Here is a 17,500-nt window from a genome sequence, read left to right as displayed (position 1 = left end):
TCTCTCCTCTTTCTGTCATAATACTCACATTTAGTGTCCCGATTCTAATCATTTGGACTTGCTTCCTTAAACGTACTCGCCCTTGCCTATTTATCGGAGGGGTCAGGCGAGGCCCCTGTGGGTCGCTTAATCGGGGCACCTACGCCCTGGCATTCTCTCTGAATCAAGATTAGACTAAACATGGTTATGGCATTGGGTTTTTACAGTCTGATGCCCTTCCTGTCTCTAAAGCCTCCACACGAGGAGCAAAGACACGACAGGCACTCTAGATCTGCCCGTAATTCTCTCGCTTTTCAACAGTGTTACCAGATCAAACAGTCCAAGGGAGGCAGTAGTCACAGGCAGGCGAACCTATGACTTGGACCGCACTCGTGATCGCCATCCACTCACTAAATTGGTAACAGTGTCTGCCCACCGTGCATCTGCCACTCGTGTGGAAGGGGCTTAAGCCTCTCCATTTACCCGGGCTTTGGACCGGGCATCAAGTTGGGGTGGCTTGTCCCCCAAGTGGCTAGATTAAAATAAAACCATTTTCTACAAATATGAACGTCGTTCTCTGGGACCAATTCATGCTCTGACGATAATAATAACCGAAAAAATAAAGCGGAAATTTATTCCTGGAATCAAGAATCTGACCAAGATTTACGTGAGAAGCACGAACAAATCTTTGCGTATGCAAACCGGAAATATTCATTCATTGTTACATTTCCTCCGTCTCCGTCTATTATCTGTTTAAATCTATTCACAATGTGAATGGGTTTCCATTTTATACTTGGCATTGGCTCCTCTTTTTCCACATACGGGACTTTTTTCCTATGGAAGCTTTTTCCATGTGAATCTTTATATCTTTTGGGAAATATCAATAAAGATATTCAACATATTTCACTTGGTTAGTGAAACCAGGCAAAGATTCCACTAACACTAAATATAAAAAAATATGACAACAAAAACTGCTCCTGTGAAATAAAAGGCCAAAAAATTCTTCAACCTACCTACAGAGAAAAACTAATGATTAATAAATATTGACATAACCCCTTCTATTAAAAGAACAAATACGATGATCAATAACTTCATGACGAATCATTTCTAAATTAAGGTGTTTAGCCTACAGTAAACACATGTCACCAACGCACGTCAGCAACTTACTGCATAAACATCACAAGCAGTTAGTGGAGAACGCATCTTTAACATAACTGGGTAATCGTATGAAGCTCTGGTTTAAATTTCCTGACCCACTAAGGCGTTGGCTTGCAATCAACCTGCCGGTCACGAATGTGCGATAAATTAGCGACGTGTGTTTATGAATAGTTTTACACCAGTGTGGACGTACACTAAGAAGAAACAGAACAATTCTCCATTAAATCTGGAAGACCTTCCACTGATAAATCAATTTTCAACGCAGAGAAAACAATCATCATTTTTATTTGGGAAGAACAGTGCAAATGAAAAATCCTTCCTACAAACGTCAAAATTAGAGAATAAATGAAATTCCTCTACACTTTGTTAAAAGAATATTCCATATCCATTAAAGGAAAAACAAGTCTCTCAGCGAAAAGATTGAAAAAATGAACAAAATAGTTCCCACAAGATTTTGAAGATATATTATCCCCTCGTGATACATGAATTCTTTCAAGTAATAAAGGCACCACTTTCAAAATTTACATGGAACACTTCCCTTGCAAAAATTAATGTCACCTAAAAAGAAAGCAAAAACAAAAAACCCAAACCTCACTTCACTTGGAATAAGCATTACACAAAAATTTCAAGTATTCTCAAATAAGAAAAAAACTTTTATAACTAAGATTTCATCTAACCCAAAAGAAAGCAGGCTATACATCCCCTCTCGCCACTGATCAACTGCGTACTGCAAGCATTCTAGGGAACTCAACAGTATTTCTACTTCTTCCACTTGTTTCTAAGCTATTATTCTCATCTCTCTTGAAGGGGGCCAATCGGCTTCTTCCAAGGCACTTTGACGACGCTGAAAGGCACCTCTGCAGCCCCGAAAAAATTTTTATGTTGTCCTTTCAATTTAAAGAGTCGAAGCCAAATAATCTTTTAAAGATCACGGTTTTATGTACCGTCAGGGTTTAGATAAAATAAACATCTATTTTTAACCATTCCCTTTCCTTGACAAATGGAATAGAACAAAAGGAATTGCAAAACCTTACAGGAATTACCATTTACAAATAACTCCGCATCGCAAACTGTTGGAACAACAACGCTAAGAATTCGTAGCATAAATTCGTTTTCACTCTACTCAAGGCTGATATAATGATGTTCTCAGAAACTGAAAACAGCAAGATTTCTGTTCAAAACGTTACTCGAGACCTCCAACTTTTCTGGCATCTTTCTACAAGATAAAAATCGACATCAGGTTCCTGATTACAACTTTCAATATCACTAAGGTAAGAGCGATCGCCTCTATACACATGCAGTAATGACGTGGTCGCTCTGCGGGGCCAAATTAATAAGTGAAAAGGATTCTGAAGTCAAGAATCTGTCGGAAAAGGGAAAACTTAATCTAGTAAATGGTTCCTTCGACGATTTCCTCTCTCTCATTGCAAAGAGCAGGTCAGACATCTTTAATCAAGAATAAGGAACTGAACTTTTCCCTCTGAAGCAAATATAAAAACCTCTTTCAACAACCCTCCTTTCTCAAACCCCCAACTGGCAAACCAAAAGGGAGAGAAAAAAAGGAAAACCCTAATGTCATTGTAAATGTTTGAGTTCAAACGAGAACACGAAAGTATTTTTATAGATTCCTTTTTTTACGGGAAGGAAAAGGGGCATTATTCTCGAAATTCTGGAGATCAATATACTTAATGATAATGTGGGAGACGATAAAAGAGATTTTTCGGTCGTCAAAAGGAATGTTAAGACGCAGGATATGAAATTATTCAAGATATCCACAAGAGAAGGAAAAAACCAAAGGAGACGGACAAGAGAGGGACGAAGAGTAACCTGCGTTTTATACCTTCCTCCCAATACCTCAACTTAATATTTATTTTTAATTAGGAATGACTCGATATGTTTGCCTTTATTTGCGTCGAAAATGTTTATGTCATAAACGAAGGACTTGCTACAAACGCACACAAAAAAAATTTGAGAATGGAGTGCACCTTATTTGATAAGTAATTATTAAAGAACGGGAACACTTTAAATTAAATTAAAATATGCACTAAAAACCTTCAAGTTTCCCACATGATCGTGGGTCTCAAAAGTTGAAATCTTAGTAATTAGAATTACCATATGAGTGAAAACCTGCAGCACCAAAGAGTAACAAATACTCTGCAACATTAACACAATTATGAATCTGATATGATAACCTTTCTAACAATATGCATTTTTTATCAAATTCATAATTGGTAATGAATGAGAGAAGTACAGATAAAGTGTTATTTATTCAGAGATATCCATCCACAGGTAACCGTTTTACTAGGTCCACCCCGCTGATAAATTTCCCTTTAATCTTCTTAAGTGTTGGTTGAAAGAAGACTTTATCTATGATATCTGAATCCCAGACGCCCTTTGAGATGTTCACCACCTGTTGTTGCTTAATCAAGGCTGACTCTATCACCTGGCTTTTGTTCTGACATTTTCTGCTATAAATTATATGTGACAACTTATAGCAGTAAATATCGGTACAAAAGCCAGATGCTAGAGTCAGCCATAATAAAACAAAGACAGGTAATGAACATCTCAAAGGGCCCCGAGGATTCAGATATCATAACTAAAATCTTCCTTCAACCAACACTCAAGAAGATTAAAGAGAAATTATCAGTGGGGGTGACCTAGTAAAACGGCTACCTGTGGATGGATCTCTTGGTATAAATACCACTTTTTCTGTAACTTTTCTCATTCATTACCTACCTGAAGAGAAAAACAGCAGTCTCTAAAATATTGTACTTATTTTCTATATTTTGACGTTTTTATGGGCTCCCTTTATTAGATGGAAGTCTGTTGTAACAGAACATTTTTACCAGTCATATATATATATATATATATATATATATATATATATACATATATAATATTAGGAATTTAATTTAATAGATATATATACAGGATATATATATGGATATATATATATATATTTATATATAATTATATGATTTATAGAGAATATAGATATTATAGATAGGAATACAGATAAAAATAATATTATATGGAGATATTTATCTAGATATATAAATAAATAAATAAATATATATAATAATATATAGAGAGATAACATAGAGATATATTAGATATAGATATATCTCTATATTATCCTAATATTTATCTAAGAGATAGAGAGTATATATCTATATCTTAATCGATATAATCTATCTATCTAGTTTATGATGCTAGCGATCGATATAGAGTATTATATTCGAGATAATAGATATATTATTATATATCTATATAGATCATATATCTATATATATATATTATATATATTATGATATTATTATATATTTTATAAATAAATTATCCTATAAATAGAGATATAGCATGTGGTTATATCGATCAATAAATATTATAGATTAATCTATTCTATTAATATAATATATAGATAGATAGATTACATTAGATAGATATATATGTGTATTAATATATATATATATATAATAGATATATATATATATATAATATATATATATATATAGATAGATAGATACATAGATAGTACGTACATAGTGTTGTAATTTAAAATATGAAAACCTATCTGAGAAAAAATCTCAAAGATAAAATTTTATTTTCCTTTTGTACCAGTCTATTATAATCAATATTCCTTAACTTTCTTTCTTGCTTATCCAACCATAACAAACTACTCACGAAAGGTCGTTGCCATCTGCTAAACAAAAATCCGCAGATCTTACCCATAAGAAGAATTTCATAAATATACAACTTGAAAGTATCTATATTCCCAAAAGGTTTTTTTATCAATTGCCGCCGTGTGGTTATGACATGCTTTACCGTAGAGTGGATTCACCCGCTTCAATAGCAAAAGAGAAATGAACTTAACGTCTGTTCCCTTAGCTTTAAATTTTATGCTGTTGGTTGTCGCATCCTGATTTGTCATGCCACCACAGATACGGCGTACAAATTAAAAAATTAAAGAAGGAAGATCAGTCGGTTTAGCTTTTATTTCATACCGAGGAGAACGGTATGAAATTAGACAGCTTAACCGGCTGGTCTTCGTTCTTTAATTTGTACGTCGTATTTGTGGTGGCATGACAAATCAGGATGCGACAACCAACAGCATAAAATTTAAAGCTAAGGAAACAGACTTTCGGTTCATTTCTATTTTGCTATTTAAGTGCAAGAGTCCACTCTACAGTAAAATATGTCATAACCTCACGGCAGCAATTCATCTCTTACAAATAACAAACAGGTTGAAGCACCTGTCAGAAATACCAATAGATCATTAACTGCTTTTCAACCTATTTGTGATGTCTGAGCGATAATTCACCGAGGTATGTTAATCACCTGTTTCACAAGAGTGTGGAAGCACCCTAAGCAAGAAAACAAGAATATCAAACTTACAGAGGAGCTCTGATATCTAACTAATATTGCCCTCAAAGGTTAAGGAATTATTGTAAGACCAGACTACAAGATCTAAGCTCTTTATTTGCAAACGGTACTAACCTCTGCACGCCTCTATGTCACTCATTGGGTAAATGTTAAGAGATACGATGTCACTCATTGTATCTCTTAACATTTACCCAATTGCTTACTGACCTTCACCCAACTGCCAATGCAAAGCTATTACCTAGAAATTGGTAAAACATAATGATTCCTGTCTTATTTCAGTTCAGTACCCTATCTATACATCTTCAATGTTCTAAGGCCTATTTCTATTCTTCCAGTTTCTGAGAGCTTTGTTGAAAAAATTTCTTAAAACATTCTTTTTCTAGGATCGCTGCACTAAGAGCTCACTCAAGTTGACAAAAGTGTTACCAGTTATTCTTGTACATCTAATAAACCATAAATATGACTCTTACGTTTCCTGGCAAGTTACTTTGTAAAACAAAAGTATACGCAAAATATAAGAAAACAGAAAAAAATGACAAAAAAAAAGTAACGCGCAAAAATAAAGAATATTTCCTATCCATCTTTGAGGAAGAGGAGGGAAGTGGCGAACATATGAGCCAAGAGTCTGGCGAGTTTTCCCAAATCACCGTAACAGGAAGCCTTCGGGGCAAAACTTTTAGTCATAAAATTTGCATTTCCAATTATTGACAAATATTCACTTACGAAAAAAGAAGAAGAATGACAAATCTCCTGCACCTGAGGCCATTCAAGATAGATGCAATGATTTTATTACGACGCCATAAAGGTCTTTGGCGGATCACGAGTTTTATGAACTTGAAAAGGGTCTTATGTTACTTATTGTCACTCCACCTGGAGCCTATTGCAGACCAGGTTATTTCACTTATTTTTCGTGCACATGAATATATTATTCTGTCTCCCCGTTTCAAGTAAGTCCGCAGTATGTAATATTAGCATCCGTATGTGGTGAAACAAAATTTGCCTTGAAGGAAATCTTTGGCTTGTATTCAGAGTGATAAGAAATGGCTTCAAAAAACTCATCATTGTTTTAAAGGCAATAAGAATTTTGAATAAATCACAAAATTACAAAAAAACTTATTTGATTCCTTGTGTGATTTTCAATAATCGCACTCATTCCTCCTTTCATCTCGATGGCTAACCTGCCTGCTTTCTTTTCGTGGCGCCCAACGGCCTTTTGGGTCCAATCCCAAGGTGCTGATCATACACACTCATTCATTAACTCAATGACAAAACTTACTACAAAATTAACTGATTAAAAAATGAATTGGTTGCGATTCAAATATCACAACTTTATCAGCATAAAAGTATTAGGCAAACTAATATGATGTCACAGCTATGCTCAAATGCACAAATATATGCACACAACGTTTTATACTCCTATTAAAAATTCACGTAAAGGATTATGCCTAGTTACCAGTATCCTTTTAAATATTCAATTATTGCTAGTTTGGAGGCATTCATTTATGTATAATAACTTCAAAACGATATCAGCAAATGAAAGGACACTGAAAACTTATTAATTAACATGACCAACATCAGCAACATTATTTAACCCCAGCATGTTTCCAAGTAAACGCGGTAGCCGGTAATAAAGTCACAGGAAAATTTTCGAATAGTCACAGCAGGAAAATAGCCACATTTTTGGTGGCCAGGAATCATTAGGTTAGGTTAGGTTGGGTTAGTTTGCTAGGTTATAAATTAGGTTAGGTTAGGTTATAGGTGGGGTTAGATTAGGCGGTAAGAGTTAAATTAGGTTATACTTTGAATAGGTTCGGTTAGGTTAGGCTAGGTTACATTATGTTAGCTTATAGGTTATGATGTTGGTTAGTTTGGTTTGAGTTAGGTTAGGCTATAATTTAGGTTAGGTTAGCTTGGGTTAATTTACGTTAGAATACAGGTTAGGTTTGGTTAGGTTAAAATACAAGTTAGGTTAGGTTAGGTTGGGTTAGGTTATGCTGTAAGTTAGGTTAAGTTAGTTTAAACATTAGGATATAAATTAGGTTAGTTTAGCTTACATTGGGTTAGGTTAGGATATAAGATAGGTTCGGTTAGGTTAGGTTAGGTTAAGTTACATTATGTTAGCTTATAGGTTACGATATTGGTTAGTTTGGGTTAGGTTAGGTTAGTATATAATTAAGGTTGGGTTATAGGTAGGTTCGGTTAGCTTCGTTAGGTTATGTCAGGATACAGGTTAGGTTTGGTTAGGATACAGGTTAAGTTAGGTTAGTTACTTTAGGTTAGGTTATTCGTAAACATATAGGTTAGGATATGGGATAGGTTCGATTAGGTTACACTTGGTTAGGTTGTGCTATAGGTTATGTTAGGTTATAGGTTACGATAGAGATTAGTTTGTTAGGTTAGGTCAGAATATAATTTAGGTTGGGTTATAGGTTAGGTTAGGTTATAGGTTACGATAGAGATTAGTTTGTTAGGTTAGGTCAGGATATAATTTAGGTTGGGTTATAGGTTAGGTTTGCTTGGATTATGTTGCGTTAGGATATAGGTTAGGATACTGGTTAGGCTAGTTTGGGTTATAGGTTAAGTTCGGTTACTTTTTTCCTGCGATTGTATTACCGGGCATCATAAATTATTAAGTTTTTTTTCCTGTGACTTTTGTTTTACCTGAATTCGTGAACGCAATGGCAGATCACAGCCACAAAACAGATGAACCATGACGACGCCAAAGACGAGGTAAAAAGTGCAATGTCAAATTTCGTTGTAGCAATGCTATCATGAGTATTAATAGCCAACTAAAACCTGAATACACACTTCCATCAGAATTAACTTATATCACAAGCAATAAGACCAAATGAACAATTCAAGTAACTAGTCATTCACCTAATGATTTCCTTGAAAACTTTTGTAAGCAGAGGGAATGTCTTGACAATTAATACAAGTTCTATAAAAATAGGACACATCTTGACGGCTAATGTATAGCCAGCTTGAACGATATTGTTCTTTGCCTTGACTACCATCGTCGAACACGACAAAATTATAACAAATTCATGGGTGTCAAAGCAGGTAAACAAATAGGCGAAAAACCCAACAACATTACTTTCAACTTAAATAAAGTGATCCCTTTTACCTACCCCAATTTCCTTCTGTCAGCAAAAAGAAACAATATAACCAATTAAAATGACCCATTTCATTATGCCCACATCCACAAAACAAGTATAACAATATTCTTCATATCTGCAAACAATGACATTCCAAAGAGAGATAAGATGAAACAAATGGCTTAAGTGTTTTTAGTAAATTCTAATGCGCCAGTTATAGTAGTCATTGCCTATGGAACCAGTGGCATGATTAGTCCATCTGATAAGGCAACCATCAGATTTATAAGTCAAGCTTAATTAGCCTTTGTTGTTTTATGAGCGTTGTAAAGATATTACTAAATTCCTTTTCAAATATTTTCTGTCATGTGAGCTACGATCCATTAAGGAAACAAAACAGTTTCAAATAAATTATATTGAAATAGTGTTTAATAGAGATAAATGCATATATGTATGTATGTTGATATCATTGTACAAGTTACAACTGTCCAAAGTATAAGCTAGCATCCTAAAAAATCAGGCTTGATGCCGAATGCAGTACGCGGGTCATCGTATATGCCAGGATTGTAATTATGCCCGTACTTATGTTGGTGTCACATAAACTGTTCAGAAAATGCCCTAAGAGTAAAAACGACGGATCATTTTCGTGTTTTGTGCGGGCAAGTTTTAAGAAGTACCAACTAAAAAAAGTAATAAAACATCAAAGCCTGTTTTCTTTGGTCCGTTAGGCAGTGATGTCCTGATATATATATATCATGAGTGCATCATCTGTTTATTTTGGCAACAGGTGACACCGATGGAACAGGAATATACAAATTGGACATGTCAGTCATGTCTTTTGGGCTTCTGGCAAGCCTTTTCTCTCAATGTCCTACATAGATATTATCCCACATCAACAATGCAAAAATATTTTTGGCAATTTTCCTTAGACATTTCGAGGAATCAATAATGGTATCGTGTACAAAGAAACTGAGGAAAATATATTTTCCCTGCGTCAACAAAAACGCCTTACTTCTCATCATACTCACAATTAAATGGACTATAACATTTCAAATAATAATTATAGAACCATTCATATACATGTACTGTTCTAAAAGTGATGCCCATCTTTTTCGCTTAGACCACTTTTCCTTTTGGTTCTGGCATAGCTACCCCTCCCCCCCGCAGCTGGAACACTGCCTTTGCTTAATGTTAACCCAACTGGCAATTGAACTTGGAATTATGACTCAAGTTGGAACAACATTCGAACATTTCACACGAAAAACATCATCATTACTTACGATCGTCAGAAATGACCTCCAGCTTGGCTTCGGCTTTGATGGTGTCTCCTGCTGGGTTCTCAGCTACGCACTCGTAAGTCGCCTCGTCTCTCTGAAACTTGACTGGCTCGATCCTCAGGATAGACCCGCCTGGAACGTCGAGGACGATATATCTGGTGTTGCCGCTCACTCGCCTTCCGTTCTTGCGCCACTGGATCCTTGGTTCTGGATTACCCATCGCACGGCATGTGAACGAAGCCACTCGGTCGTTCATCACCCGCTGGTCTTGCGGACGCTCCACGAACTGTGGAGGATCTGTGGGGCAAACAAAACGCAAAAATTAGTCGACAGTCACAAGAAGACAGTAAGTACCTCCCCGTGTAGGGTTTTGGGTTTTTGCTGCTGGGAAGAGAAAAATAATCTGAATTAGAATGTTTAGGAAACTGCATGAATACAGACAGACTATTCATATACAAAAACACTTGAAAATAATTAATAAAAACAAATGCTTAACCTAGGTTAATCATAGTACAGACGGAAATCTCAGTAGTGTTAGGGACGCACACGCCTACAACACAAGCACACACTACACACACACACACACCACACAATATTTATATTATATAGATATAATAATATATATATATATATAGATATATATATATACTTCGTCATTAAGCTGAGGATGGAATAAACAAGAAGTCAACCATACGCTTTCGAGTTTCCACACCACCTCAGGGTAAATGACAACTGGAAACATCACAGGGCTCGTGCAAATATATATGTATATATAATTTACAGAATACACACACACACATATCTATAATATATATATATATATATATATATATATATAAAACACGAACGAAAACATTTACACAATTATATAACATTAAAAATGATGTAGATAAAGAAAACATAGAAATAATATAAAAATAAACTCCCACCGCAAAACCTAACACCATTGACTCGTTTATTTAATAACAATAACAAAAAGGGCTCTGTGGAATGGAACATCTTGTCAAAAAGAGCATTGTTTACTAAAGTTAATCATAGTTTTTACCTTCTGACATAAATTCAACAGGTTTCTTCTTTGTAGGAAGTATGTGACTGAAAGGTCAAAAGATACTCTTTACATGGCGTCTGCAAACATTGTCTATGACCTGTTACTCTTTTGACTTTGGTCTTTGATCCCGTAATTTCAAGATCAAAAGGCTTCTTCCTTTGGCCACATAGCATCTCTATAGCAATATGAGATTGAAAGGTCAACTGGTTCACTTTACATGATTTTAAAACATTAGGTCCATTCTTCTAGCCAAGTAGCACCTCTGACACCAAGCATAAGACTGAAAGATCAAATGGAGCTCTTAACTTGCCCCGACACTGTCTAACCTATTACTGACTCTGACCTTCACCTTTGACCAATTTAACACCAAAATCAGTCGGCAACCAAGCACTTGTGAAGCAATAAAGAAATTCAAAGGTCAAAGTTACTCTCTGTATTTTGTCAACAACATCGTTTTAGGTACAAACACAGACACGTTCAGACAAGTTGCTAATCACCCCTGCAACTCTCTAGCTCTCTCTCGCGGACTAAAATTTAAAAAATGGTAAAAAAGCACAAAGCGCCTACTTTCTTGCACAATGATTTCTATAAGCTCCACAAAACTTCTTCCGTAATTGAAAGAGCCATAAAGAAAATCCCTTTAACTCATATGAAAAAAGCCTTTACGGTGAAAACGAAAGCGAAAAATAAAAGCTGAACCAGCCTTTCCCTAAAAATGTATAACAATAATCAAAATCATTCGAGACTCGTAACCATTTTCTCAATTAATCTTTCTGAAAGGTATATCGGGTAAAAGGAATGGGGAATGGTCCCATCATCCTGAATGGCAGCCTTTTTCAACGGTTCAATTCATTCCAAGTGCTAAAGCATCAACAAAAGACTGCATTGTTGCTTCTCTCTCTCTCTCTCTCTCTCTCTCTCTCTCTCTCTCTCTCTCTCTCTCTCTCTCTCTCTCTCTCACACACACACACACACACTCACGCGTGTGTGGGCACACACAGACAGATAGACACACACACATACATGAAACGTAAAAACTAGCAACCTTTTTATTTAATCTGAGCTTACTAAATAAAAATGGAACAGTACTCAAAACAACATATCCTTTTTTTACCTTATTTTTTGCTAAGCCGCTATGCACCTGGAACAGAAACTCTTGGGCAAAAGTTAAACCCAAAACATATTTCACCATAAAATACTTACACATAAGTTATGAAAACCCAAGAATTTCAGCTGAACATTAAGTGTATGATACAAAATGAGATATGAAAATAAAACTATAAACTTATGAACTAATTTTTGTTTACATTAATATGGTAAGTCATGAACGGTCCATTTCGACGCAACTAAGAAAACAGAACGAATGAACACACACACACACACACATACAAATGGTACCAATCCATTCCCCAACCAGGCAAAAGGTAAAAGGAGGCCTGGCAATTCATTTGAAAATTCCATATTCCTCCACATCCGTAACATAAGGCCTTAATAGAAGAGAGCAAACAAATTCAATCCTCGAGGGACGAATTCTATCGCCTCCATACTTACGAGTAATATACTCAATGAAGGTGAAGACTTTTTTAGGTTCCTCAGGAATTGTCGCTTCTTCTTCGCCCCCGCCGGGGTCGCCTTCGGCGGTGCTATTCACAAAATTGGCATCTAACGTAGAAGGTACTGCAGCAGCAGATGATTCGACAGTGGGAGAAAGGAGAAAACGGGAGAAACCCATACAGTTCCGCGGTTCCCTTTCGTCTCCCTCTTATTTTCATTTTTGTTTTTTTATTTCACCTCTTCTAACAATTTTCTTTTATATATATTTTATCTCTTCATCGGATATGCCATTTCAGCTGGAAACCTCCCATTCACCACTTACCTCTTCCGGAACGCTTTTACGAATGCCCTGCTTTACCTTACGTGCTATTTACCCTTTTGAGGAACCATCCATACTCTCTTCATCATACATTACTCTGGCCCTTTCCTAAGGACCCCTATCCTTTCGACAAACCAACTTCCCGTAGCCAATTCTCACTGCGTGCTCTAGCCTGTTCTTACGCACAAACCATTCCATTTCTTTAGTGAGACCGGCTCTCACTTTATTACCAAAGATGGATTTTTACTAGATGGAAATGATCCCTATCGAAGTGATAAATCATTATCCGTCCCTAGACACAATCACTCCTTTCTACTGGTCGGCTATTCCTCACTTATGATAAAACATTCCCTTTAAACTAATACCTTCCGATTCACAAGTGACCCCTTCTGATATACTTATCCCTTTCCTGCAGAAAGCCATATACATTTCAACAGAAACTCTCGATCTTTCCCGATACCATCTATCACCACCCAAAAGAGACGTATCTTTCCACATTATGCAGTTCTCTCTCTTCATATGGTCCCTTCCTAAAGATAATTTTATCTTTTCAATATGGTCCCTTCCTCCTAAAGATACTTTCATCTCTTCAAGAGATAACCTGTCCCTTCCCAAAAGATAGCCTCTCATTTTCTAACAAACGATACAAAGAACAACCTATTCCCATCTCATAAGATACCTGCTCTTCTTCTGGTTACCTATCCGTTTACATCAAACAGTCATCCGTTTTCAGCAGTCTGTCTATCTCCAACAGAAACCTCGTATCTTTCAACAGGTAGTACCCACCCCCTCTCAAAAAGCACTCGCCATGTTCCAACAGAACCCACCGCCCTCGAACAGGTACCTAATCCGTTCCAACAAAAAGGTCTGTTCAAATCTGATCTACCGAACATTATTTGAGCTCAGCAACTCACACTTCAAAAACGGCAGAGCACCGCGCAAGACATCGTCTCTTATAGAACCTGAATTCAGTTTCAATACTTGACTTTAAATTGAATTTCATTTCATAACCTAAGCAAAGTTTATCAGCAAAGAGTTTTGCGAACGCTCACTCATAGTCAAACTCTCTACATTCCGTTCAACGGGCAGATAACAATATTTACTCAAATCCAAAGTAAATTAACCTAAACCGTATACATGTGAATGCCGCTGAAAAATATTCGGTTCTACATTTATACAGTTAAGGTATAAAAAAAGTACTGAAATCACACGTACCTTCAATGCCCCCAGTCAATTCAATTTGAATTTGCACTCAATTTGAATTTAGAAGAAAGTCATAAAAATATCAGACTAATATTTATCAGACAAAAAAATTAAATCAACTAAACTTACTTTGATATTACCTCAAACCTTTACAACATTACTTGGACAATCGGAATAAAACGCAAATGAATCTTATAATATAAATTAGCACAGCCCGATAACGCAATATCATAAGAAGAATTATGTATACCTAGCTTGATTTTAACATAACTTTGCAAAATTATTTACATTAATCACAGTAAAGTTTCTGAATCTATCTTTGAATAAAATACATACCTCCAAAAATCAGATAAATCAAAAGTAAACTATGATATAAATCCACAGCAGCGTAACTGAACTCAAGCAACAAGAAACCACATTAATTTTCCAGCGCACAAATCTAACTTCCTAAAACAAGTTGTATGAGAGTTACTACATACTACATTGCAGGCAATCAATCGCCTAATAATCTTGTATTTTAGATGCTTGTATAACTGATGTTTTAAATTCATCTAATAATGCCAAAAGTTTAATTACCAAATACCGCCATCATTTCCAACAAAGTTTCAATGCGACTCTGGCTGAAACAAAGAATAACAATTAATTCATTTCTGAACATTCTAGCTGCAGATTTATATTCAAGCATAAAAATTAGGCGTCTATGAAAACTCAGATAAAATAGAATTCTTTCAGTGGTTTCTTTTGTAAAATCTGTTTTCGAGTGATGTCAGTTTAACGCTAACTGAAATAATATGATTTCTCGTCAAAGCAGATCAAAGCACTATTGGTTAATATTTTACATTTAGCTGAAGTCAACTGACTCACTATGTTATTCATATAATCTGCAGAAATGAATGTTATGATGTAATCAAAGCATGGCCCTGCTTTTACATTAAAACTTAAGCGATAACAGAATAATAATTGGAAAAAAAAATTAACCTCCAAACTCAAATTATATTTCATTGTGTCAAAACTTACAGTTTTTTTTTTTCTTTTTACTTTTCTGTGCTACTAGATATATTGCCCTCTCTACCCGACCACACAACTATTTTCTGCCTTTCAGTCAGTTTAAGGACGGACACCTGTTTTAATTCACCATGGATACCACTTGAAATCTTGACGGAAAACAATGACCGTTACAAATTTACCGTTAATCACTACATGTATAAAGTATAATAGGCACAAATACATGTTTATTACAGAAAAGGAATTCCACCATTCCATTCCATCGAAATCTCTCCAAACACATCCAGTGAGGTCTCAGGAGATGAAAGGATAATGGCGCTGCTTCGTAAATCAACTGCAGAGTCTACTTTCACCGGATTTTCTATCAGGCTTAAATTACCCCTCATTGACCTCAAGGAACATTTTAGGCCTCCTCAATACTATGGCAATAACAACAGGAAGAGGAGTGGGAAGGGGAGGAGGTTAATTCAGTAAAACAACACATCCGATGATGAGAGCACTGTAGCTTTAGTAGATAATTATAAAACCATATCAAGTCATGAAAATCTATGTACAAAAATTGTTGCTGGATCTAATGACACAGGAATGTTTTTCCTTACTACTCATCCGAAATGAAATTAATTGCGCGTAAAGTGGAGAGCGTTGTTGCGGGGTACAGCATTATTATGCACATAATGCAATAAAATCTACAGTAAAGTAATGCCAGGGAAACAAAGCGACTCCCTTGAGGCACGCATTAAATCTGAAAAAATGCCGCCGCAATGAAAGGATCCAAGACCATGTGAAAGAAAAATTGCAGCTGTATCACATTCATATCTGACCCGTCTGGGTTACACCATCGGCTTAAGTGACAAAAAAAATAAGGGTTCTTTTACAAAAAAAGGCAACAATAAAAATCATTCATAAATACAGTCCATGCAGAAGTACAGAATTATGCTGTTAAACCAAAATAAATGTACATGGTACAGGATTTATTACGGAAAACTTACACTAAATAGTATGACGTTTTAAACCACGCAATCACACACCATGTTATCACAACGAGATTGGCATTATCATCTCGTAAAATGCATGCGATAATAAAACGCGCAAAACCTTAAATGCGCGAGATTTATCATGACTCATACATTATATATATATATATATATATATATATATAATATATATATATATATAATATATACATTATATACATATATATACATATATATAAATACATACACATATTTATATATATGTTTATAATTTGTATGTATATATATATATATATATATATAGATATATTATATCTATATATATATAATATATATTATATATATATAATATCTATAATAATATAGATATCTATATATATATATATATATATATATATATATATATATATATGTATATATATAGATATATATATAGATATCTATATATTGTATATATAGATATACTATATATATATATATATATATATATAGATATATATATATATAGATATATATTATAGATATCTATATATATATAGTAGATATAGGGGAGAATATCTAATATATTATATTATTATATATTATATATATATTATATATACTATATATAGGATATGATATATTATATATATATACATATATATATATATATAATATACATATAAACATATAATATAAATATGTGTTTTCCACAAAAAAAACAATAAAACATTATATATATATATATATATATATATAATGTATATATATATATATATATATAGATAATTATATATAGCTATTATATCTATAAATAATATATATCTATATATATATATAGGATATAGGATATCAGATATATATATATATATATATATATATAGATATATATATATATATATATATATATATATATATATATATATATATATATATATATATATATATTTAAACCTAAAAACAATCATGCCTTCCATATTCTATGTTGGAGTATCGATAGAAACTTGGCAGACTTAAACTACTCAGATGATGCTGTTCCAGTCGGAATAACACCTCAAAATTTACAAAGCATGCTTGATGAAATGCATCATGTATCTAGAAAATGGGACTGAAAACAAAAGTAATGAGGCAGCGTTGGCACAAAGGGATGAAATAACCTGAGGTGGTGAAAGGGTTACCGAGGCCGAATCTTTCAAATGATTCAGAAACAATGACTTGGAATTTAGTGAAAAAATATAAAAGCAAATCAGACATTGAACAAGCTGAACAATATTTGAAAATCAAACATACTGAAACTGCAGCCGAAAGTAAGATTATACATAAGTCTACAGCGAATAATTTACATTACTATTAAGGGGAAAAATGGGAACTTTAGTGGCATGTCAATTCGGTTGACCTTGAAAAAATAATGAACGCTTTAAGAGATAAAGAAGTTGACATACTATAAGGGTAATTAAGCGATATGTCAATACAGCTCCTATGAACACGAGAGTTGCAAGACCCGAACCTTTTACTTCAAAAAAACTACT

At 34.5% G+C, this 17,500-nt stretch overlaps 1 protein-coding gene across 1 annotated transcript in view; it reads right to left on the bottom strand.

Moving 5' to 3' along the window:
- LOC135219790 (tyrosine-protein phosphatase Lar-like) overlaps positions 1–17,500 on the bottom strand; it is a 1,028,451-nt gene that overhangs the window by 479,688 nt on the left and 531,263 nt on the right. Inside the window, 1 exon segment of the mRNA XM_064256864.1 lies at positions 9,893–10,186. Coding sequence (XP_064112934.1) covers positions 9,893–10,186 — 294 coding nt within the window.

The sequence above is a fragment of the Macrobrachium nipponense genome, chromosome 1 (genome assembly GCF_015104395.2).
Source record: "Macrobrachium nipponense isolate FS-2020 chromosome 1, ASM1510439v2, whole genome shotgun sequence".
Lineage (NCBI taxonomy): Eukaryota > Metazoa > Arthropoda > Malacostraca > Decapoda > Palaemonidae > Macrobrachium > Macrobrachium nipponense.
Note: the sequence above shows the minus strand (reverse complement) of the source record. Positions and strands in the feature narration are given on the sequence as shown.